We start from the raw sequence: 24951 nt of genomic DNA on the forward strand, positions 1-24951 counted from the left end.
CAGGAGGCCAAGGCAGGAGAATTGCTTGAACCTGGAAGACGGAGGTTGCAGCAAGCTGAGATCACGCCACTGCATTCCAGCCTGGGCGACAGAGCGAGACTCTGTCTCAAAAAACCAACCAACAAACAAACAAACAAAAGAGGTGACGTTTGAGCCAAGACTGGAGGATGACAGGGAGCCGGACCCTAGCATTGTGGGAACAGGAGCAGCGGCACTAAAGTCCTGAAGCCTGAAAGAGCTTGGTGTGTTAGAGAACAAAAGGGAACAGGATAGTGAACTGCGAGTGAGAGGAGGCACCAGATAAATTGTAGATGTTGGCGAGGGCTGCATCACAGTGTCTTCTAAACTATAGTGGGAATTTGAATCTCCTTCTAAGTACAATGAAAAGCTACTATTTTAGTTTGGGGTTCGTGAACTTGTATAGGAGGAAAGTTACAATCACATAAAAATGTAAACTTTTCATTGCTTGAATCACAAATGTCAGCAGCAAGCCAAGACAGGTTAAGCAGTATCTGTGCCTTTATTACCAATAGAAATTAAAGATATGCCCATTTATTACTGTTATTACAGTTATCTCAAAATATCGTTTAAGATTTTATGCCTAGTTAGAAATTATGGTAGTTATTAGACCTTACAACAGATCTTGCTATTTTATGCTTTAATACAGGTGTTAGCAACTCTAGCCGGTGGACCACGTCCAAGCTACCACCTGTTTTTGTACATAAAACTTATTGGAACACAGACATACCCATTTATTTACATATCGAAGTTGCCACAGAGATGTTCTAGCCTGCAATGCTTAAAATGCCTACTGTCTGGCTGGAAAATGGTTGCTGACACCTGCATTGATAAAGTAGCCTATATATTAATAAGATACAGTTTTAAAAATATTTGTATAACTATTTGGTTTCTTTGCAAGCTTATTTATTTTATTTTATGCATTTAAAAACATTATTCTGAAAAGAAGATCCATAGGCTTCACCAGACTTCTCCAAGACATCCATGATTAGGAAAAAAAACAGAAAGTAAAAGAATCCCTGTATTTCATTATCTTAGGCTGGAGATTCAAATGGGTGGAGTTGTATTTATTTCCTCTGCCTGAGATTCTGTCCCTCTGTCCCTTCTTTGGCAGATTTTCCATTTCTTTTGGAGTCTGGTATTGAAGCTACCTCCTTTTCATGAATAATATATTGGGTCCTACATTTGCTGAGTGAGCCAAGCATAGCTTCTTGTTTTCTTTTGAGACAGAGTCTTATTCTGTTGCCCAGGCTGGAGTGCAATGGCAATCACAGCTCATTGCAACCGCTGCCTCCTGGGTTCAACCTCTGCCTCACTGCCTCAGCCCCCTGAGTAGCTTGGATTGCAGGTGTGCGCCACCATGCCCAGCTAATTTTTGTGTTTTTAGTAGAAACAGGATTTCACCATGTTGGCCAGGCTGGTCTTGAACTCTCAACTTCAGGTACTCTGCCTGCCTTGGCCTCACAAAATGCTGAGATTATAGGCATGAGCCACCATGCCCTGCCAAGCAGAAGGTTATTAGCACTGTCAAATGTAATTACCATAGTAACGCTGTGTGGTGTGGGTCTGACTGTCTTCATGTACCACTGCGGAAAGGGAGGCCCCAAGACGTTGTCTTTCTCATTACTCATTTACCCTGTATTCACTGAGCACCTACTGTGTGTCAGGGGCTGTGCCAAATGCCCAGGTGACAAAGCTGTTACTGGTGGAGCTATTACTAGTGAAGTCAGGCCCATCTGACACTAGTGTCTGGGTGGCTTATGCCACAGCAGGTTATATTCAGGATGCCACTTGACACCCTGCTGCCTCAAGCTTGGCCACTCCTCCATCTCTGGTGTTTCCAGCCATCTTGTGCCTTGGCTGTGAGCCGTAAAGGTTTATATCTCATCCTCTCTCCACAGAGCACTGTTTACATTGTTTTGCCTAGAACAGGCCATGGAGTCGCTATTTTCCCAGCTGTAGTACTCATGCCACTGGAATGGCCCTTTAATTTTTTTTTTTTTTTTCCAGCACGAGTTTTTTTTCAAGTGCAGTTCTTGTCTCTATAGGACTTTGTGGCTTTCTGAGGCCACAGGCTCTAACTTGTTCATTATAACCTAGGTTTAAACATTTGCACATGTCATGTGATTGAGGGGTAAGTTAAAACTGCTGGCAGTGGAAGGGGCTGGAAATCAGGTCTCTTATCTCAAGTGGATGGAAAAAATGAGGTTGTTCAAGGTAGCTCACTCAACTTGTACAGGTCCCTTCTGTCCAAAACCAGGGAGACTGCTTCTGCCCTGGAAACACAGGCACTCCTCATTGGCTGGGTTGGGCAAATACCCATAACATTAAGCATTTTCCCTGTTCTTTTTCCCCCTTCTTTTCCATGTTGCAAGTGATGGCAGTGTACGTGAGATTATCCTACTGGTCACCAGTACTTTCTCAGTGCATGAACACACATTACATTCTGTATGTTTGGACTTATACTACAATGCTATTTTGCATCCTGCTTTAGTCACTTCACAATACAGTGTCCCTGGGTCCCCTATTACTGAACCTTATTGCATAGCAGCACTTTGATGGCTACATGGTGTATCATTGGCCTGCTTTACCATAATGTACTTAAATTTTCCTTGGTGTTAGGGGACATTTGCAAGACTTTGTATATCAGCCAGCATCTAATCAGGATACAGAAACCATACTGTTATTTAAGCAGGGTCTACTCCAATGTAAATAATTGACAACTAATAGACTCTGGTTAATTGTGAGTAAAAGAGAACTCTTATGGGCCCAGAAGAAGCAGTTGCAGAAAATAATCTATGGCCTCCAGTTTGAGGAAGAGTGGGCAATTGAGGAGCTAAAGACCAAGAGCGGGCACTGCTCGTTCCCCAGTGTTCTTCAAAGAGGACATGGGCACCACAGGGACATCACCACCCATGGGTGGTACAGAAACTTGTCAGAGGAAAGCATCTGGCCAGCTGGCTGTGCAGCACTATAGATGTGTCTCTGTTGCCGGAAGCTTGAGTAGGCAGAGCTGCTTTGAAGCAGTCCCTAGTAGGGAGAGCAGAGCCTAGGTGCAGGAGGCCTGAGGCCTTCCCCATGGAATAGTAATGGTGGATCCCAAAGGGAATGTCCTTTCCCCAGGCGGAATCACTCCAGTGCCCTCTATCGGTGAAGCGTCACATTGCTGCAGCTGGTAACCTGTCAGAAACCAGGGCCAAGAATGGATTTGAGTTGAGAGACAATAAAGGAATAACTGGAATATTTGGGTTTGCTTTTAGCTTTTTTTTTCTTCTGTAAACAGTGTTACAGTAAACATCTTTCATAAAATGTTGTCTGCATCTCTGAAGTGTTTGTAGGATAAATTCGTAGAATTTGAACATTTTAAAGGCCTTAGTCATATGTTACAAAATCATCCTTCCTGTTGACTCTCCTGTATGCTGTGTATGGGAGCAAAGGCATGTAGCCTTGTTATAGAACTTATTACTCCTTAACCTTTCTAATTGTGGCTTTGTCTGCTGGGTTGTTAACTCTGAGGCTGGGAGATGCTCAGAGCCAGCAGTGCCAGGCTTGGAGCCTGCAGTCTGATGTAATGAGGGCCAGGCTCTGCCGTGGTGGGAGGCAGCAGTGTGTTGCTGAAGTCCTCCCTCACCTCGCTCAGTCTCCTGAACACACTCCCCTCCCATCTCCTTCACTGCTTCAACAAATTCATTTCCCTAAAACCTCCTCTTCATCCTATCAGTAACCTTGCTCAAAAGCTTTAAATGTTTCCTCTATGCTTGTGGCAGTGCTGATGAAGAGAAGAGGAGAGAACTGACCTATGGCCCTGGGCCCCTGGCCTCCATTCTGTTGTTGAGAGACTGAAGCAAATTGACCTGCCCAAGGTCATGTGGGAAGTTAGTTGGCCAGGCCCAACCATGGCTTCCTTCCTCCCAGACCTCTGCTTCTCCCAGACACCAGAGAACTGTTGCTGTATCACCCTAACTCCTCATTGTCCTCCCAGCACAGCACCTGCCCCCCGAGAGGTTTTATTAATATGTATCCACTACCCTAGTGCTCACACTGTGCCCTTGCTGGGGCTGCCCCACTATCTGAAATGCCAAGATGGTCCCCCTCAGCTGCTGTGCTCAAGGGGACTGCCTACACCTAGCTGCAAGACCAAGCCCAAGATTTACATCTACATAATTACATTCTATTACTGTTTAACAGATTAGTCAGTAATTCTTATCCTATAGTACTGGAGATGTGGACATGAACTGGGTTCTACCCTGAGCTTTTGGTCCTCAGCCTGGACACCATGCAAAAGTAGGTATGTATGTGCTGGCTCCTACCACGTGAAATTGGCTAAGGAAGCAAGCAACTTCCTGTCTTTGAACAGCGGGCTGCTTTTTTTTGTAGCAATTGTGGACATCTGGTAGTGCATGTTCCTTTAAGGCAAGTTTGTCGTCTCCAGAAAAGCATGTTGTTCTTTCTATCTCCCACAAGTCCTTGATTAAAACACTGAAGGGGACAGGCAGTCTCCTTCTGTCCTCTCCCTCAGGCTTACCATGTCCTGGCAGATTCTCTGGGCTTCTGGGAGCTGTCTACCTGCCTCTGTCTGCTCCTTCTGACCCAGATCTTACTGCAGATACAGAGAGCGCAAACCATTTATTGCAGAACAGGTCCTTCACCTCCATATTCTGTGTTTACAGACCACAAATAGGTAGTTAATAGGTATCTCTTACTATTTGTCTTGTTCTTTCTTTTTTTGGCTTTGGGAATTGGATACAGGATATCTGGGTCCTGTGGAAAGTGAAATGATTCGAGAAAAAGACAACAACTGAGAATGGAAGCCTCACTTAGGAGCATGAAAAAAGAGTAGAAAAGAAGTCAGACCACAAATTCTTCAAATTAATGGGTGGGAACGAAGTGCTACCCCTCTAATAGGGTGGCGGGGATGCTGTTTCTGATGGTGTGCAGCCCCTGGAAGGCTAGAGCATCAGTAAATGGGTGTTTATAGCCGCTGACTACCTTTTCTTCCTTATCCTTCTTCCTCATCCCCACCTCTTTGACTTTTTTCCTCTGTTTTTTTGGGTGGTGCCTGGATTTTATTTTAGGGTATTTTAACATGCCTCCTTAACGTCAGATCTATAGTCCTGTCTGGAGACATTGCTCAGTAGCTTAGCAACCAGCATATCATATATTGCCCTCAGTTGTTTCATTAGCCTGAAGATGTGAACCTCAGAAAAATGGACACACAGTGGACGTAAACGATCAGGCTTGCAGGCAAAAACAGTCTTTGTGATGATTAAGAAACGGTCCTGAAGAACAGCATTATTTTATAGTAACATATCCTAAGGAAGGACCTCCTCACATCTGGGGAGAGAGACAGACACAGACAAGGATGGAGAGGGAGTGAGGAGAGACAGAGCCAGGGAAGATGCTGGAGCTGCCTGCTCTCCATGGGGCCTGAACGCACAGGATAGGGAGCCTTCCTCCCTGTGGACCTCTTGTTGTCCTTGCTAAAAAACAGGAAGAAGAATAGAATTGGAATTTTTGAGCAGGCATAATTCTTAATTTATCTGACTAAGTAGAAAGTTGGCATACTGAGAAAAACAGATTTCAGAGGGAAACATGACAACAATGACATTTTTCTGTGCTGTCTTATTACCCAGGCCGCACAGACGCTGAGTCAATGAGCTAGTTCTGTAAAGAAACACAGAGGCATCCTATCGAGATGCCTGTGAATGGCAGGGGCTAGTACAGTCTGCAACTGCTGGGTATGAGTAAATATGACAGTAGGGCTTTGGCTGGCTTTCACTCGGCCACTTGTCATTCTCCTCGTACATCGTGTGCAGTCAGGACATTTCCCTGCAGAAATGTTCTTTCTGCTGCTTTCTCATCATTTTTTGAAAAGCTGGCATGAGTTTTGTTTGCTTCAAACTTTATTTATTACCTTGAAATTCAGAATATTTATTTTACATGTGATGTGTAGTCTTACAAAAGTTTAGACTATGATGATTCTGAACTTCGTTTTGCATCAGAATTACTTGGGTTTATAGTGAAAATGCAGCAAACCAGGACCCAGATTCATGGGCTGTGGAGGGGTATCCCCAGAAATCTGCACTCTGATACTCACCCATGGTGATTCTAAAGCAGATGGTCTGAAGATCATAGGACAAATGGAAGATTAAAGACTCGTTTCCCAGAGAGGGCATGTGGCCATTTCTTGGCACTGTGAGTTGATGGATATGTTCTTCGCTTTCATGGAATCCCTTTCCCTATTTGTTGGGGGTATTGTTTTTTTCTTCCCCACATACTTTATTTCCCATAAGCTATTGGGGTACAGGTGGTATTTTGTTACATGAGTAAGTTCTGTAGTGGTAATTTGTGAGATTTTGGTGCACCCATCACCCAAGTAGTATACATTGCACCATATTTGTAGTCTTTTATCCCTCACCCCCCTCCGGCTCTTCCCCCCAAGTCCCCAAAGTCCATTGTATTATTCTTATGCCTTTGCATCCTCATAGCTTAGCTCCCACATATCAGTGAGGACATGTTGTGATGTTTGGCTTTCCATTCCTAAGTTACTTCACCGAGAATAATAGTCTACAGTCTCATCTAGGTCACTGAAAATGCTGTTAACTCACATATATATATATACACACCACAGTTTCCTTACCCACTTGTTGATTGATGGGAATTTGGATTGGTTCCACAATTTTGCCATTGTGAATTGTGCCTCTATAAACGTGCGTGTACAAGTGTCTTTTTTGAATAATGACTTCATTTTTCCTCTGGGTAGATACCCAGTAGTGGGATTGGTGGATCAAATGGCAGTTCTACTTTAGTTCTTTAAGCAATCTCCGCATTGTTTTCTATAGTGGCTGTACTAGTTTACATTCCCACCAGCAGTATAGAAGTGTTCCCTGTTCATGGCATCCATGCCAACATGATTTTTTGATTATGACCATTCTTGCAGGAGTAAGGTGGCATTGCATTGTGGTTTTAATTTGCAGTTCCCTGATCATTAGTGATGTTGAGCATTTTTTCATGTTTGTTGGCCATATGTATATCTTCTTTTGAGAATTGTCTATTCATGTCCTTAGCTCACTTTTTGATGATATTGTTTGTTTTTTTCTTACTGATTTGAGTTTATTGTAGATTCTGGATATCAGTTCTTTGTCAGATGTACAGGTTGTGAAGATTTTCCCCCACACTGTGGGTTGTCTGTTTACTCTGCTGACTGTTCCTTTTGCCGTGTAAAAGCTCTTTAATTAGGTCTCAGCTATTTATCTTTGCTTTTATTGCATTTGCTTTTGGGTTCTTGGTCATGAAATCCTTGCCTGAGCCAATGTCTAGAAGGGTTTTTCCAATGTTATCTTCAAGAGTTTTTATAATTTCAGGACTTCGGTTTAAGTCCTTAATCCATCTTGAGTTGATTTTTGTGTAAGGTGAGAGATGAGGATCCAATTTAATTCTCCTACATGTGGCTGGCCAATTATCCCAGCACTATTTGTGGAAAAGGGTGTCCTTTCCTCACGCTATGTTTCTGTTTGCTTTGATGAAGATCAGTTGGCTGTTAAGTATGTGGGTTTATTTCTGTGTTCTCTGTTCTGTTCCATTGGTCTATGTTCCTGTTTTTAAACCACTACCGTGCTTTTCTGGTGACTATGGCCTTATAGTATAGATTGAAATCAGGTAGTATGATGCCTCCAGGATTATGTCTGCCTCTGCTGAGTCATGCAGGTTGTCAGGAAAGTGGGGGAAAGCCGGTAGTCAGAGGCTTCACCCAGCTCTCACACAAACTGAAGGGCCAGTCTCACTCCCACCGTACAGAGAGAGTTCGGCTAGTGATTTCCTTCTCCCTGTGGAGTTATACCCCCTGCTCCTCTGGCCACCCTCCCGTTGGATCCCTGTGGTACCAGGTGGTAATGGCCTGCTAGGGGATGCAGCGAGCTCCCAGGGCCTTTCTGTTGCTTCCTCTACCCTGTATTTCTCTCGGCTCTCTACATTGGTTCAGCTCCATGTAAGGTTGGAAACTTCTCCTGCAAACAAAGCTTTGGCTTCTCCAGTGGGGTATGTTTTTGGGAGGAGGGTCCCCCTTTCCTACTCCCACAGTGGGGCACTCATAGTATTTGGGGTGTCTCCCAAGTCCTGCAAGAGCAGTCCGCCTCCTTCAGAGGGTCTGTGGGTCCTCTTGGGATTACTGGTTTGCTCTTGCAGTCGATCTGTAGCTAAAAGTCACAATGTGAGCTTCGCAAGCTGCTCTGTCTGGAGTTGCAATTAGTCCTGCCTCCTCTCTGCCATGATGATCCCCTTCCCATTTGCCACTTTAACGCCTTAGAGCCAAGTCTCCCCATTCAGTTGCAGTCCCTCAGTGAGGTAGTAGCCCTCATACACTTTTATATGTCATTTGATGTAGTTTCTTCTCTACCCTCCCTCAGTTGAATGCTGCTTGGATTGACCCTGTCAAAAGATGGCTCCCAAGTGTCACCCATACCAGTTCTTGATATGACAGAGATGACCTTGTGCTCACCTTGTTGAGGGAGAACATCAGCATATAACATTTTGTCAGTGTCTCAGGCAGAGGTGAATTTGTCAGGGCTCCACTAGAGATGCAGCAGCAATAGGAGATGTATAGGAACTGCTCAAGAAATTGCCTCATGTGATTATGGGGGCTGGTTAGGAAAACCTGAAATCCACAGGGCAGGCTGGAACTCTGACATACAAGCTGAATCTGCTGTCTGCTGTCGATGGGTAGAATTTGTTCCTTCAAGGAACCCTCAACTCTGTTTTATTGTTAGTTTTTTGTTTTGTTTTAAAGAGACAGGGTCTCACTCTGTTGCCTAGGCTGGAGTGCGGTATTGGGATCATAGCTCACCGCAGCCTTGACCTTCTGGGCTCAAGCAATCATCCCTCCTCAGCCTTCCAAGTAGCTGGGACCACAGGCATAGGCCACTATGCCCTGCTAAACAATGCTGTTTTTAAGGCCTTTCAGTATATTGAAGCAGGCCCACTGAGATTATCTAGTATAATCTCTCTTACTTAGAGCCAAGTGTTCATCACATCTACAAAATACCTTACAGCAACATCTTAATTAGTGTTCAGGTGACTGGGAACTGTAGTCTAGTCAAGTTGACACATCAAAAAAAAAGGCCATCCAGCACTTCCCCTACCTCATCCCCTCAAAAAAACAAAAACAAAAACAAAAACAAAAAAACGGAAAAAGGAAAAAGACTGTCAAAGAAAGTAAAGTCAGAATTTATTGAGAATTGGCAGTTTGGTGTAGGTGGGCCTTTCAAAGCATGTATGGGTCATGATACAACAGTTTGGATTGATGGAAACTACAGGTTTCGAGGAAGGGGGTTCAAAGAATCTTAGGGTACAAACAGTTGATGCTTTTCATTTGAGTTTCTGTGTATTTCAGAAAGTTCTTGTAATGAGCAGTCATACCATTCTGCCTAGGCAAGGAGACTTCTGGAAAAATAAAGTTATGCCAATGAAGACAGAGGAAGCGTACAAAGTGCTGTTATTGCTGACACTGGCAGGTTTGCATTCTCAGTGACCAGCTGAGTGTGGGTGTGAGGTAGATGGTTTCTGTTCTCAGCCCAGAGGCTCTGGATTCCTTTCTCAGGAAGCAGGACACACGACTCTTATTCCCAAAGCCTGAGCCTTGAAATTCCCCTTCTTACTGTGCACAGATATGCCTTCCATATTGCCCAGCTGGCTCCTCAAGAGAGGGATGACACATACACTAGCAGCAAATCAGAGCCGCAGTGCCACCCCTTACTCCTGCTCCTCCCTCTTTTTAAATGGTGGAAGATCAGTTTACCTTTCAAGTGTCCCATTTTCCTATTCTTTGTGCATCTCTGTCTCTAAGCGACCACTCAGGACTTTTCTCTATTCCATGAGGATGTCTCGTCCTTTCATGCCCCAGACCTTTGAGATGTGATGTTTCCTCCTCTCTCCTGGGAAATCCTGCCTATGCCCAGAGGACCCTCTTGAATGTCACCTCCTCTAAAAGCCTTTGCTGCACACCCTGTTCTTCCCCTCTCCCCACATCACACCTGAGTGCTGATGCAGGGCTGGTCACCCCCAGGACTTTGCCTTGGTACAGATACAGTTATTACATGTCAGTTTCTCTCACTTTGACCAATTCCCAGCAGACAGGAATTAGTCCTATTTCACTTTGTATCTGCCTTGGTGCCTCATCTGTAGCTGGCATACAGTAGTTCAGCCATTTATTCAATAGATAGTTTTTGAGTGCCAGCATGTACCAGGCCATAGGTGTCCACTGTTCTGGATGGGAGTGATTTAGACATAATAAACTATCTGCTCTCGTGGAGGTTACATCCTGGGGGCAAGGAAGACAGCCAATGAACAAAAAAGATGAATAAGTAAAAGCATATACACAGCACTTATTGATGCTCAGAGGGCTGCTCCCTCTGAAACCAACTGAGGACTGAACAGGATAAGAAAAGCGAATGAGAGATTCCCAGCCTCCAATATAAAGCATGCTTGTGAGACAGAATTCATCCTTAGCCATGCTGGTCAACTTACAGAAGAGGTATGAATTTGCTAATGTTTGTTACCCTGCTGGATAGATGTTTCTGTCCTTAGGGTAACAGATTGTGCTATTAGTTTTATTTATTGTTTACATATAAGATATAGCTAAAAACAAATTAGCGTATGGCAGTGTGCTTTTTGGATGGTATTTTTGTGCTTAATAATAAACAGTGATCTCTCCTCTCCCCCCCCCCCCCCATTTCTTTAGCACTTGCAATGTACAGGCACTGTTCTAAGCACTTTAAATGTATTATGTCACTTAGTCCTCAGAACAACCTTAGAAAATAGGGAATATTCTCATTTTCCATGTGACAAAGCCAGGGATATGAGAAAGCTGGGGACATGAGGACAGCTGTGCCACTTGCACCAGCTTTTCCAGCTCGAAAGTGAAATGTGTGTCCCATCTGGGTGGTCCTGTCACTTCTAAACTACGCACTATGCCTCTTGCATGGGATTTATGAAATCAGAACAATGGCACGCCTCTTTCTTTGTTAACAAAGTTTACATCCCAAGTTAGGCCTTTCTTACAGAGCCAAAGTTTTCATCAGCACATGGTGAAAAAGCTGTAATCCACTTTACTTTCTGGATAGAATACAGTCTCAGAAAGAGTGATCTACCATTGCCTTTGTTTCTGAGTTTGGTCTGTCTTTCTGTCAGGACCTTAAAATGTTTAATGCATATTTTAGTAGTTCTTCTGCATATCTCCTTTTCTTCTAACATATAAGACACTGATTTTAAAACATGGGGGAAGGAAGGCAGAGAAGATAAACATAACTATTGACTGAGAAGGCACAGGCAGAAGGTACTGCTATCTCTGGGACATCAGGAATTGCTCCCATTCTTGAGCCAGTTCGAGTCTAGTTGCATCGCTGGTGTCTGTTTCCTCTTGTTCTCATTCACCTCTAACAGTGCATTGTTCTTCCCACTTTGGGGAAGAGAACTTAGGTCAGAGGAATTAAGTAGTTTGTACTGAGACCACTCAGCTGGTGGGAAACAGAGGAGGAAGTGAGCCCAGCCTTATCAGAGGATTTAATAATGATTTGCTTTCAAACAAACAATCCTCAAAACCCTTTCTTGAAAGCAATCTTGCTTGAGTTCCAAAAAGGAATGAGTGAACCTTGAAGGAGTGCCTGAGGGAGCCTAGAGGCCAACTGTGGAATTTCCCCCAGCCCTCCTCCCACCGAGCACCCAGTATGTCATCCTGGGTGTGGCAAGGAAGCCCTGGGACTGTGGGGAGCATTCCTTAGCCCCTGTCCTGATTCTTTGCTCTCATGTATGTTGAGTGACTGATGAACTCTCCCCTCTAAAGGTAAATGCAAGGTCTGGGTCTTACCTTTGTCAGGCAGACAGAGTACAGCCTTTGTTGTCAGATTACCTGGGTGTGAATCCTCTCATCCTCCTCCATAATGTTGGGCAAATAACTTACCCCCTCAGCAGCTTTGCTTTCCCACCTTTAACGTGGGCATAGAGTCATGACGTTGGTTACATAAGCATGAGAAACAAAAACTCCCAGCGCAGTTTCTTTCAATAAATGTTAGTTTATTGTTTTTGTTAGGAATGCCTCATCACAACTCCAAATCTCCATGATTATTAGAAAGATTATTTCTAAACCCTCCTGGTCCCTTTATACCCTTAGGGCCTTCTTCCCTTCTATTTGGAAAAATTTGGGAAGAATAAACTAGACCTCTTTCCTCTTGGGAAGGGACCTCCCTTAAGTCTCACATGAACAGGTATGCCTGACCCAAGGGTTCAGGGGTTCAGTTAGTGCACCTGCTGACTCACTCTGAGCCTTGTTCTCCATCATCACTAATATAAAGGATTTTTAGTTCTCCATCTTATTTTCTCAAGTTGTTTAGAACTTGAGCAAAGACGGGGTATGTTCTGTATTTGGCTTCCTTAGAACTCTATTGTTAGTGTTTGCCATCTTCCTTTTCATTTCTCGCAGAGTCATAGAATTTTAGAGTTGAAAAGAGATTTTAAAAACAGCTTGAATTCATTTCCCCATCTTTTATCTCAGCCTGCCTGCCAAGAGGCATTCAGGACCATGCTTGCACGCTTCCGGTAATGAGGAACTGGCTGTCTCCAGAGATGGCCTAGTATATCAGGGGATGCTCTACACTGGGCTGAATCGCACACATAGGGCTTGGATCTGGTGCTGTTGGGTTTTCAGGCTTGCTTGTACCTGGTGTGAAATGTTCAGATCTGGTTTTCTTTGGGAGGGAGTACCGGCCTGAAGGCTGCCTGTTTTGGGGTGGTTCTTTTAGAAAATTCGTTGTCCAAAAAGTCATCAGAATTGGGTAAGGAAGCAGGCAATCTTATGTGTCTTTGGCATCTCATCAAGAAATTTCCAACCTCCTCACTGTGTCTGCTGAGTCCTAAGCAAACTGCAGCTTGTGGCTTGTTGTAAACTATGCAGGGTAGTGATCCTGAAGGCACATTTATTAACCCCTGACCTCAGCATACAAGGTAGGGCATGCAACCATGGTGAATCCTGGAAGGTTTCCTCCTGGAAATTGGGCATGGTGCATACACTGGTGGAAGAAAATAAAACCACCAATGAAATTCTATCTTCAATGCCGAAGATGCTGTATTAGTCTGTTCTCACACTGCTATAAAGAACTACCCAAGACTGGGTAATTTATAAAGAAAAGAGGTTTAATTGACTCACAGTTCCACATGGCTAGGAAGGCCTCAGGAGACTTACAATCATGGTAGACAGGTAAGCAGGCATGTCTTACATAGCAGCAGGCGAGAGACCATGTCAAAGAAGCAAAGGGGAAAGAGCCACTTATAAAAACATCACGTCTCCTGAGAACTCACTCACTCATATGAAAACAGCATGGGGAAAACTGCCCTTAAGATCCAATTGGCTTCCCCAGGTCCCTCCCTCAACACCTGGGGATTACAAGTGAAGATGAGATTTTGGTGGGTACACAAAGCCAAACCACATCAAATGCTAAGTGATAGTTTTATAACACTCACCTCAAATATACTTGCCAAATAGAGGCAGACTTATTGGAGAGCTACTTATTTATATTATTTGTTCTTAACTTCAAGGCAACATGCAAAAGGAACCAGCAAATGTTAAGAAGCCAAACTCCTTAATAACCCTTTAAAAAAAACAGCTTTATTGAGATATATGTCACAATGATTCACCTTTTACAGGTGTCCAATTTGGGAGTATTTCGTGCATTCACAATGTTGTACAGCCATTACCTATCTAGTTCCAAAACATTTGCATCACTCCAAAAGAAAACACTGGACTCATGGAGTCATTCCCATTCCCTCCCTCACCCAGCCTTAGGCAACCACTTATCCTAATGCCTGATTCTATTGATTTGCCTATCCTGGACATTTCATACAAATGAAATTATGTGTGTGGCGTCTTTCACTTAGTGTAATGTTTTCAAGGCTCATCCATGTTGTGGCATGTATTGGTACTTCATTCCTTTTAAGATGGAATTTCACTCTTGTTGCCCAGGCTAGAGTACAGTGGTGTGATCTCAGTTCACTGTCACCTCTGACTCCTGGGTTCAAGTGATTCTCCTGCCTTAGTCACCTGAGTAGCTGGGACTACAGGCGCCTGCCACCACACTTGGCTAATTTTTTTTTTTTTGGTATGTTAGTAGAGATGGGGTTTTGCCATGTTGGCCAGGCTGGTCTCGAACTCCTGACCTCAGGTGATCTGCCTGCCTCAGCCTCCCAACGTGATGGAATTACAGGCATGAGCCACTGCACCCAGCTCTTCATTTCTCTTTATGAATTACTAATTTTCTGTGGATAGACCACATTTTGCTTATCCATTTATCAAGTAACGAACATGTGTGTTGTTTCTTTTTTCATGTCATAGTTTATTTACACACATATCTAGTATGTCATATGAATTCAAGTTTGATCCAGTTTCCAGAGACTGCACCTCTTAGAATGCTTTTCATTTCTGTTAAATGGATGAACTGAAACATCCTTATTCTTTAAGCAGTTGGTGTCTTACTATAAAGAAAGGCTCATCAAATCCAGATCCAAAGTACAAACACATCATGGCTAGTAACCGACACTTGTTTTCCACTGACAATGGCAAATTCTTCCCAGGGCCCTCCTCATAGTGCACCTAGGACTGCAGAGGTTGTGAACCTCTGGATGCTCTGGCCCAACATAGCGCTGCTGGAAGCTCTGCGAAAGGCACAGAGACCAAGGATGGAAGAAATGGCGGCACCCACAAAGACCTTTTATTCACCCATGTGTGTTGTTTCTTCTTTTTGGCTATTATAGATAATGTTTATGTGAACATTATTGCACGAATGTTTGTATTGACGTATATTTTCAGTTCTATTGAGTAAACGTGTAGGAGTGGAATTGTCAGGTCATATGCTCTTAATAACCTTTTAAAATTCCTTTTTTTGTTTGCTATACTTGGGACCCATATTCCTTTACTTTGGATTTTACATTCACTTCCTTTGTGCTGAATATTGTCAGTGACTTGATAGAAACTTAATAGCCTGTGTAGAAATAATTAAAAATTATTCAAGTGAGAATAAACTGAATGCTTGTTATATCTGTTAGGTTATATTTGCCTGTGTTCTCTTCCTTACCAAGCTTCTACCTGAAGATTTACAAAGACGTTTTATTTCTTTTCCAGAACCGCAATGAGATAAAAAATGGCACCATCCTTCGATTAACCACGTCTCCAGTAAGTCGCTCTCAGCTTCAAACTTCCCAGTAAACTCTTTGCTCTGCATTTCTGCTATATGTGATTATGTGATATTAATTTTTGAGGATGGCTTTAGTGCAAAACCAAAGGCTTCCACAATGTCCTTACATGCAGATTCTGGATTAGCAGGAATGCCCCTCTATAGATTTCCCGCTGTAGAGGAGGAAGAACTTATTCCAAGAGAAGAGCTAGTAAGTTGATCATGAAACCTTTCAGGCAAGCTTGTCTAACCTGCAGCCCAGGATAGCTTTGAATTCACGAATCTGTAAACTTTCCTAAAACATAATGAATATTTTTGTTCTTTTATTTAGTTCATCAGCTATCGTTAGTGTTAGTGTATTTTATGTGTGGCCCAAGACGTTCTTCTTCTTCCTGTGGCCTAGGGAAACCTAAACATTGGACACCTCTGCTTTAAGGTTTGAGTTTGGAAGTCATCTTAACAAATTCTGTTACAGATGGGATCGCTCACCTGTACTAGTTGGTTTTACCCATCTGCTCACACACCCACCTAATGCCATCTGAGCAAATTCAGACAACAAAGCCATCAAAACCAAAGTCTGTCACTTCCCTTTAAAGTCGAGGTGTGTATGTGTGTGTGTATGTGTGTGTGAAAGAGAGAGTTTAAGTATTTTGTAGCTTAGTCTGTTATTATGACAATTCATAAAACTAATTTACAAATATTGACCACTTCACTGTTCCACTAACAGCTGATTCTACATAGAGAACGTTAGAGTCTTCTGAATTAAAACCGCTAAAGAAGATGTTACAGTATATTTAGACTATTGTAGCTGATGATGTCTCTTTTCTTGATCTTTCCTACTTGCTTGTAGATACTTTAGGTAGCAACATTAGCATATTTAATGATATTATTTCACAGTGCATTTCATTGCTTTCCTAAAAAAATAATCCGCCTAAAATATACCAAGTGTTACTATTTTCACTCTGCATATATGATGAAAACTGTGTCTAAGTATCATTTTCAGTTTCCACTGAAGCCATGTGGTAGGCTAAAAATAAATTTAAAAATTGGGAAAAGCATCTGGCTAAAATTAAGCTGTGGGTACTGTAACTACCATAAATTCTTATTGTTGAAAATTACATTAGAGCGGCTTAGAAACTCCTAAACATTTTGCCCAATAACATCTTGAACCAAAACCAGTGATGAGCTCAATGGAGTGAGTTGCTACAGTTGGCTGAACTGTCTTTGATGCCTGCTTTGCTACTTAATGGAAATTATAATCTTTACTCATTTTTCAGTGGCTGCATGATGAGCTGAGGCATTTTTGTCTGACTTTGCGTTGGTCTTCTTACTCAAATCAGCATGAATGAATGTTAATTTGACCTTTAGACCATTGTTTTCTTTGTTTTTTGTAGTTTCTATTTATTCTGATAAAAGTCATCATCTGCTTGCTGGGCAGAAAAAGTATACCTTGCCTTTTATTTCATTTTAGATTCTAAAAGACAGCTTTTTAATCGAAGCCTTCTCTAAGCCAAAGAAAGAGTTTCATTTTTTATTGCCGTGGATTCATGAACAAAATTTCCACAATCTAAGTCACCCCTTGAAAGAAGGCTAGGTGTTAGACAGGATGAAGTTTTTCAGCATCCCAAAAGAAACTTTGCATGACTTGTCATCAGGGAGAATGGAATTTGCGTTCCTGAGATAATGATCCTCACATTCCCAGCTCAGTGAATGGAAAGATGTGAAAGCCAGTGTAAGAGGCACTATTAAAAGATGGGAGCCCACCTGCAAGAGACTGGCTTACATTTTCCAAAAAGCAGTGGTTCCCAAACCTGGATCAGCTGTGGAACTTTGAAAATGCTGATGTCTGGGGCCTTAATAGAGAGACTGGATTACAATATTTGGGAATAGGCCCCAGGAATCTACATTTTAAGCAATCATCTTGTGGTTTGGATGTAGCCACATGTTTTATAATTGGGAAATTACTCTATAAGCAAGAAATTTGGGATCTGTGAACTTTATTTGTTGCTAACAGGTTATTTTTTAATAATAATTTTGCATTTAGCTGAAAAACATAGCTCGTACATGCTCTTTCATTTTTCTATATATAATAAAAACATGTTTAAAAAACACACCTATTAGAGTACCATAAGACAAAGCCGGCAGATGGTGTTACACTAGCTTTTGAAGTTCCTTCATCTGCCTCAGCTGAACTCTCCGTGAAGCCAGATAAGGACTTCTCAACAGCCATATGGGTATACACACACAAACACACACACACACACACACACACACACACACACACTCTCTCTCTCTCTCTCTCTCTCTCTCTCTATCTCTCTCTCTCTCTCTCTCACTCTCTCTCCCCTGTTTTTATGTAATGTGTAGCTGCGCTTAGTTTTACCTCCACTCTGTCAAAAGTGGTCTTTTTGTTGATGGATGAATTTGTTTTCTGTCTCCGTTTATCACAGAACAATCCTTTCTGAATTGTTCCTAGAGAAATAGGTCATTAATGCTAGAAGATCTAAACAAACAGCCTGCACTGTTTAACTTGTAATAGGCCTTGTACATGGCTGCCATTTCTCCACTGCTTGGTACATCTTTACACAGTCTCTCTAGTGGCTGCGTTAAACAAGTGTATTGTTCTGGTGTCGTATCTTTATCCATCTCTCCATTAGCATAAAAATATAGCCAAGAACACACACAGAGAATGTGTGTAAATGTGTGTGAACTTCGGAGCAGTCAGCGTTTGGGGAGCTTCCAAGTGCATAGCTGAGTAATGTCTCCTTCTACCTGCCATGATCATAATAGCTGTGGACATCGAGTCTGAGGTCCTCTGTTGCATGCAGCATATTTTACAATCAGCTTTGGCCATTGTTCATATCAGAAGAAACCTGGCTAGTCAGACTGTTGTTGCTACTTTTCTGAAATTTTTGCCTTAAAAAGTGCTTATGATGACTATATTTGTAGTCTTGAAGTGGAGAGAAACTTCTAAGTGGAACACAAAATGCAGAAGCCATAAATAAACAGATTAATAAATTTGACTACCAAAAAATATATACAACCCCACAAAAACTTTGGAAAGAATTCCAGAAACAAAGTTAAAAACATTAGAAAAAATAATTGACAACTGCATAATAGAGGGCCAGTTAATTCATTTGCAAGATGCTTTATGAGTGGTTAAAGAAATCATCCCAAAAGACAGCCTGCCAAAAGCTATGACCAGGGGAAAAATACCCAAAATAATATCTATCAATCAATCAATCATCTCCCTGTCTGTCTGTCTGTCTGTCTGTCTGTCTGTCTACCTACCTATCTGAGAAGAACTTCAATCTCTCTGTTAGAGATGAAAACCTACAGTCCTAGATAATCAAAGTGTGAAGAAAAGATGCTGTGGAGTCAGGATTTTGAAAATTTGAAGTAGAATCTATTGGTGTGCCCTCTTTGGAGGGCAGTTTAGTGGTATTCACCTAAGTTCAAAACATATATACCTTTGTCTTAGCAGTACTGCTCCTGGGAATTTATGTAATAAAGAGACTCACAAAAGCACTGCAGGATGAACACACACACACACACACACACACACACACAGCTATATGCACACACGCACACACACACACACACAGCTATATGCATCATTGTTTTTAGGGATCAAATCCTGGGAACCTGTTATATGTTTATCAGTGGGACTAGGTCAGTGCTGTAGGTAATGTCCATGCTGTTGAATACCGTGTAGTTGTTAGTAAGAATGTGTATGTGCTGCCAAGGTGGTATCTCTAAAGTATTTCATTAAGCACAAAAGCAGGTTGCAGAACATCCTATATAGAAGGATGCTTGTTATGTATGTGGAAAAGAGGTGTATATATATATATATATATATATATGCAGATAAAAGGATACAGCGTTTCTCAAGGGATACCCACAAGAAACTGTTAACTTTGGGCTAACTTAATTTTTTAATTTTATAACTTCCAGTAGTAAGTAACTACTGAAAGTTATAAAATTAAAAATTATATATATATACACACACACACACACACACACACATATCAAATATAGATATATATGATTACTACTGGAAGTTATAAAATTAAAATATGTATATATATATTTGAGATGGAGGCTTGCTTTGTTGCCCAGGCTGGAGTGCAGTGGTGCGATCTTGGCTCACTGAAACCTCGATCTCCTGGGTTCAAGCAATTCTCCTGCCTCAGCCTCCTGAGTAGCTGGGACTACAGGCATGCACCACCATGCCTGACTGATTTTTGAATTTTTAGTAGAGATGGGGTTTCCCCATGTTGGCAAGACTGATCTTGAACTCCTGACCTCGTTATATGCCTGCCTCGGCCTCCCAAAGTGCTGGGATTACAGGTGTGACCAACCATGCCTGGCCGTACTCATATATTTCTACCTATTGTGTTGGTATTATTTTTAATTAAAGAAACACACAAATACATATTATAAAGCCATTACAGTACAAAAGAGGTGAATCATAACGTCCCATGCTAAAAATATGTCAGTTTTGCAAACTATGATTTTTTTTTGTGAACCCTATTACATGCAAACTGAATTATTGCCCATTATGCCTTCTTTTGGCCTGCGTGGACGTATTTTAGAAAGCAGAACTGCTCATCAATTTCCTATTGTTGCTTTGTCAGCTGTAAGCATAATCCTTGCTTTCTGCTCTTTCTGGTTTAGGGAGCTGGTATCAGCATTATCTAGGTCAGAAGGACTGTCATAATGATTTTTGGGTCTCATTCCCTATGGCAAAAAGAAAAATAGTATTATTTGAGGCACTGTGTGGATTCAGGTTATCAGAGATTCTTAACAATAAGACTATTAATGTTTTTTTAAATTCCACTTTTCAATTCAATTCAGGTTTTCAGTTTTTCTCTCCTGGTTTGAGAAACTAATAAAGGATTGTAAAATGCCTTAAATTCTATTTCTTGCCATTGCTGTCAGAGGCCTAGTTTAAGGGAGAAGAAACCAGCGGAGGCTGGCAGGCAGAGAAGTCACAGGTTCCTCAGGCTGCTGCCCAAGGACAGTTTGCAGGGGTGACCAGGGCACAGGGTCAGAGTCTCTTGCAGATTCAGGAGATGCAGAGGGCTTGGACTACCTGCCTTGTAGGGAATTGGAGAGTTGGAAGGGGTGCTGTGGAGGGCGAGCCCCAGAGCTTCAGGATGTGATGCTCCTTGAGGAAGGATGTCCTGTTTCTCCCGGTGCTCTGGGAAAATTAACTGCCTGCTGTTTACTGGAATGGGAGGATGGGGAGGGGATGAAGAGTTTGAGATGCTTATTATGTGTCCATGAGGACATGTCATCAAGTAGGAAGCCTGGAGAAATGCAGGTGTGCCAGCCACACCCATGGAAATGGCATTTAAAGCTGTGGGCTGGAAGAGGGCACCATGGGGAGAGGCGAGGAGAGGGCTCAGCACAGACCCCTGGGGACATTCTAAGGTTTAGAGGAGAAGCCAGGTAAGCAAAGTATTTCAAGGAAGAGGAAATACTTAGGTGTGTTGGAGGTTGCCCAGAAAATAAGGAAGGTGAGATGAGGTGGTGACCCCTGGGCTGCCACCTAGAGGTATTAATAGCATCGTGGAGACACTCTCCAGGCAGGGCCGGACAGGAAGGCCTCATGAGAGTGGAGAGAATAGGAGGTAGAATGGAGGCAACACTTTAGAGCTACTTTCTCTTCCAAAGCGTTTGCTGAAAATGCAAGCAGAAAAATGAGAAAGTAGCTATAGGGAAATTGGGTCAATGGATGCTTTTACCTTTCTATTAATTTTTTTTTAAGATGGGAGATATTAGAGACTTCTGCAGCTGGAAATGATCCACTGCAGAGAGAGAACTGATGATTCAGAAGAAAGGGAGATACATTTGAAGTAGAGTACTTGAGTAGGCCAGGGAAGAGGGGATCCAGAGCTGAGGGGAAGAGCTGACTTCTGATAGGAAACACGGTCCCTGGCACACAGTATCTATCAGGAGGAAATAGAGCTTGAGGGTAGAGATGCCAGCAGCTCATGCCATTAGAAGTAGGAAGATGAAAGAACTCCTGGCTGATTGCTTTGACTTCCTCAATAAAATGATCACCAGTGGAAGGGAGGCAGCAGAAAAACATAGAGGGTGTTTAAGGAGAGAAGAAAAGGTGTGGAGGAGCCATTTTAAAGGGACACAGCAAACATTCCAGGAGAATGTTGCATTGCTGGGCAACATTGAATGTACATTTGAAGATATCTGTTAAACTGTTGAACCTAAGGATTCTTTTAGACTACTTTTTAATTGGCATCATGGACCCAGAGTTATGCTGGAAGTTTCTTGGGGATGATTTTAACTTGTATCTTCAAGAGAGAGATGGTAAATGCTTGACATGCACACACTACCAGTACCTTTTCGTGTGCCCAGGGCTGAGCCTTTATGAGTTATTTCCTCCCTTGCAGTCTGAAGTCTGGGTCCAGAACCCTTTCCTATCTGGGACATGAGACAGCCACATCCAGATGTTTCAATGGCCCAAAGTAAATCTATCCTTAGGACAATACCAGAAAATATAACTTGCTCTCTGATACAGAGATCTACATGACTACTAGATTCTCTTCATGTATGCTGGTTGCTTGAAAAATCAGAACTAAGGCTATCTTATTTTTAATAATGTTGACTTTTTCCTCCCAAATCTAAAAATGGTACAGATTCATTACAGAAAATTCAAAAAATGAGGCTTGCTGCAAATAAAATTATTTTGAATATTACAATTTATAAATAACTACAGATCACATCTATTTGCCTTTTTTGGCCATTTGTATTTAAATGTATGGATACATATGTGTGCATACATGACTATATATATTCATTTGTACATTCATTTAGTGAAATGTGTTTTGAACTCATGGTAATTGCCAGGCACTGGTGCTGGGTGACATTACATTTTAGCAGATACACACTCCTGCATATATTCTCGCCTCCCACAAACAATAAAATATGTTTTTATCCTGGCCATTTCTATTAATATTGTATCATGAGGATGTTCCCACACTATTTTACATTCTCGAAAATTTCCCTGTATAGTTCCATACATTTCATCCTATGACTATATCATGACTATTTCACCATTGTCCTATTGGTAAACATGATGGCTGCTCAATGTTTGACTATGAATGCTGGTTTAAGGGCTTCAACTGTACTACACATCTGTCTCAGATATTCAGATGCATCCATTCAGGGAAGCACCTCACCACCTGGGATTCCTCCAGTTCTGCAGGCTCATGAGCACCCTAGGCTATCTGGTCCGCCGCTTCAGCATCCTCACTTCCCTCCACACTCCTTTGCCTGCAGATCCCAGACACACCAGTCCTCTCCTTTCTATCCCTCCACACAGACCAGGCGTGTTCCACCTGAATCAGGGCTTCGGCACTAACCATTTATGCTGCCCAGAATATTCTACTCCCCAATGTGGTAGAGTCCTCTTTGCCAGTCAGATCTCTCTGTGAATGTCACTTCCTTAGGTTGCTTGTCCCTGAAAACCACCGCATCTAAAGAAGACATCAGTCACTCTCTAATACAAACTCTCCGTTTTAGGTTTTTCTATAAAACATCAATATTTGATTTTTTATTGCAAATTTTAAAAATTGTAGGTTGGGCATGGTGGCTCACGCCTGTAATCCCAGCACTTTGGGAGGCTGAGGCAGGTCAATCACGAGGTCAGGAGTTCAAGACCAGCTGGGCCAACATGGTAAAACCCCATCTCTACTAAAAATACAAAAATTAGCTGCCTGTAATCCCAGCTACTTGGGAGGCTGAGGCAGGAGAATTGCTCAAACCCGGGAGGTGGAGGTTGCAGTGAGCTGAGATCATGCCACTGGACTCCAGCCTGGGTGGCAGAGCAAGACTCTATCTCAAAAAAAAAAAAAAAAAAAAAAATTGTGCACCTGCCACACCAAGGTGGGTGAGCCCCAGGAGGGTGAGAACCTTAGACATCTTGTTTGTTGCTGTATCCCAAATGTGCAGAACAATGCCAAGCTTTTAAGAAATATTTGTTGAATCCGTGAATGAGGATCCTGAGGATTTTGAAGGGACATTGCTTTCCAGTGGATAACTGGAAAGACTTGTCTGAGAAGAGGCTGAGAAAATTATATGCAGAGTGACCTGTGATAACTGATATCCAAAAACAAAATTTTCTTACAAAACCCCAATATTTTAAGAATAAAAACTTTTATTCTCATTTTTTTATATAAAGTTTTATTTCCAGATTATTTAGAAATTAGAGAAGATAAAAAAAATGTGTATCCCAGCCTATTCTGAATCCAACTGGGAAGATATTGCATTAAAAGGGTCCCACCAGCTTGACATAATATTTTGATTGGAGGTCACTTCTGGGACTAACCTCTGTGGAGCACCTTTTCCTGGCGGACTCTGTGATGAGGGTTACTGTACAGCTGAGAAGCAATCTGTCACACTGCGGGTGGAAGGGAACCTTAAGCACAGTCTCACCACAGTTCCTTGGTGTACCTACCGATGGGGAAATTGAGGCCAAGAGAGGGGAGGAGAGAAGTTCACTGAGGTCCCAGAGCTAGCCAGTGACAGAGCTGGAAGTGGCCCTGCCTCTGACTCCTGCTTCATGGGGCTTTCCATCACGGTCCCCTCACCACCTGGCTTGCCACAGTCCTCTCCTCCTCTTCAGTGATGTGTCTCCTGCAGTGGTTCACCTATGTCCTGAAATGAAGAGGGAAATTTATCCCAAAGCAAGCACTGTAGGAACTGCACATTTTTAAGAAAAGTTGTCTCCTTAGATATGGGTACCAAGGGAAGGGGCAAGGCCTGAGGGGAGATGAGAGGTAAGAACAGTCCCGGGACAGTAGAACACATCATTCTCAGGTGCTGGGGTGAGTGCACAAGAGGGGTGAATAGTTCTATAGGAACTTTCCAGGCCGTTGAGTCTATGAACTTTGTTGCAGTTTGACAATTTGGAGAGGGCTTTACTGCTGTTACTGGGAGTGGCTCCTTGGCTAAGATCCCAGCAAGTTAGGATATTGCTTTGCTATTCTTACGTGTGGCCATCTTGGTAAAATATTTTCAATTTCTATAGCAGCAACCCATGAGCAGTTGCAGGATTTGGGAGGACTCCACAGTCTTAATTCCTCTGCTTGGGACACTTGTCCTTTTCAGGTTTCTGTTGTTGTCTCTCCTCACTTATTTTTAATTTATTTATTTACTTTTAGGTAGGTAAGTATGAATACATACAAATGAAGTAGGAAGAACAGGTATAATAAATTCCATCTACTTAGCTTCCACATTATTGACTTTTTCTTGGTTTTCTTAGCAAAGGATTTTCCTGAAAATTGCTCAGTTTTTAAAATGGTAAGCAAATTTTCCTTAGGTACTGTAAACCAGGAGTGCCTCCTTGTGTTGCAGCTGGGGAAGATGAGGTGGTAATTGAAAAACTCCATTGGCCAGGTGCGGTAACTCATGCCTGTAATCCCAGCACTTTGGGAAGCTGAGGCAGGCAGATCACCTGAGGTCAAGAGTTCAAGATGAGCCTGGCCAACGTAGTGAAACCCTGTCTTTACTAAAAATTCAAAAATTAGCTAGGCATGGTGGCAGGTGCCTGTAATCCCAGCTACTCAGTAGGCTGAGACAGGAGAATTGCTTGAACCTGGGAGGCGGAGGTTGCAGTGAGCCAAGATTGCACCACTACACTCCAGCCTGGGTGACAGAGCAAGACTCCATCTCAAAAAAAAAAAAAAAAAAA

General features: G+C 42.4%; 1 protein-coding gene, 1 long non-coding RNA gene and 1 pseudogene across 11 annotated transcripts in view; 2 read left to right on the forward strand and 1 right to left on the reverse strand.

Annotated features, from left to right (window-relative positions):
• Window positions 1-24951, forward strand: part of ELMO1 (engulfment and cell motility 1) — a 569594-nt gene that overhangs the window by 160265 nt on the left and 384378 nt on the right. For all 10 annotated transcript variants that reach the window (XR_004271412.1, XR_004271414.1, XM_032286647.1 and 7 more), the window contains one exon: window positions 15182-15232. Coding sequence is in view for 6 of the 10 variants with exons in the window: in XM_032286647.1 (XP_032142538.1) it covers window positions 15182-15232 (51 nt within the window). In the remaining 4 variants the exon portion in view is untranslated. The remainder of the gene's footprint in view (window positions 1-15181; window positions 15233-24951) is intronic.
• On the forward strand, window positions 7096-12373 carry LOC116557210. The gene is made up of 3 exons (XR_004271415.1): window positions 7096-7238; window positions 8830-8835; window positions 12363-12373. It is a non-coding gene; the product is annotated as an uncharacterized LOC116557210 (long non-coding RNA).
• Window positions 14321-14699, reverse strand: LOC116557209 (annotated as a pseudogene).

Source organism: Sapajus apella, unplaced genomic scaffold (assembly GCF_009761245.1).
Source record: "Sapajus apella isolate SASKATOON/1434 unplaced genomic scaffold, GSC_monkey_1.0 scaffold19, whole genome shotgun sequence".
Lineage (NCBI taxonomy): Eukaryota > Metazoa > Chordata > Mammalia > Primates > Cebidae > Sapajus > Sapajus apella.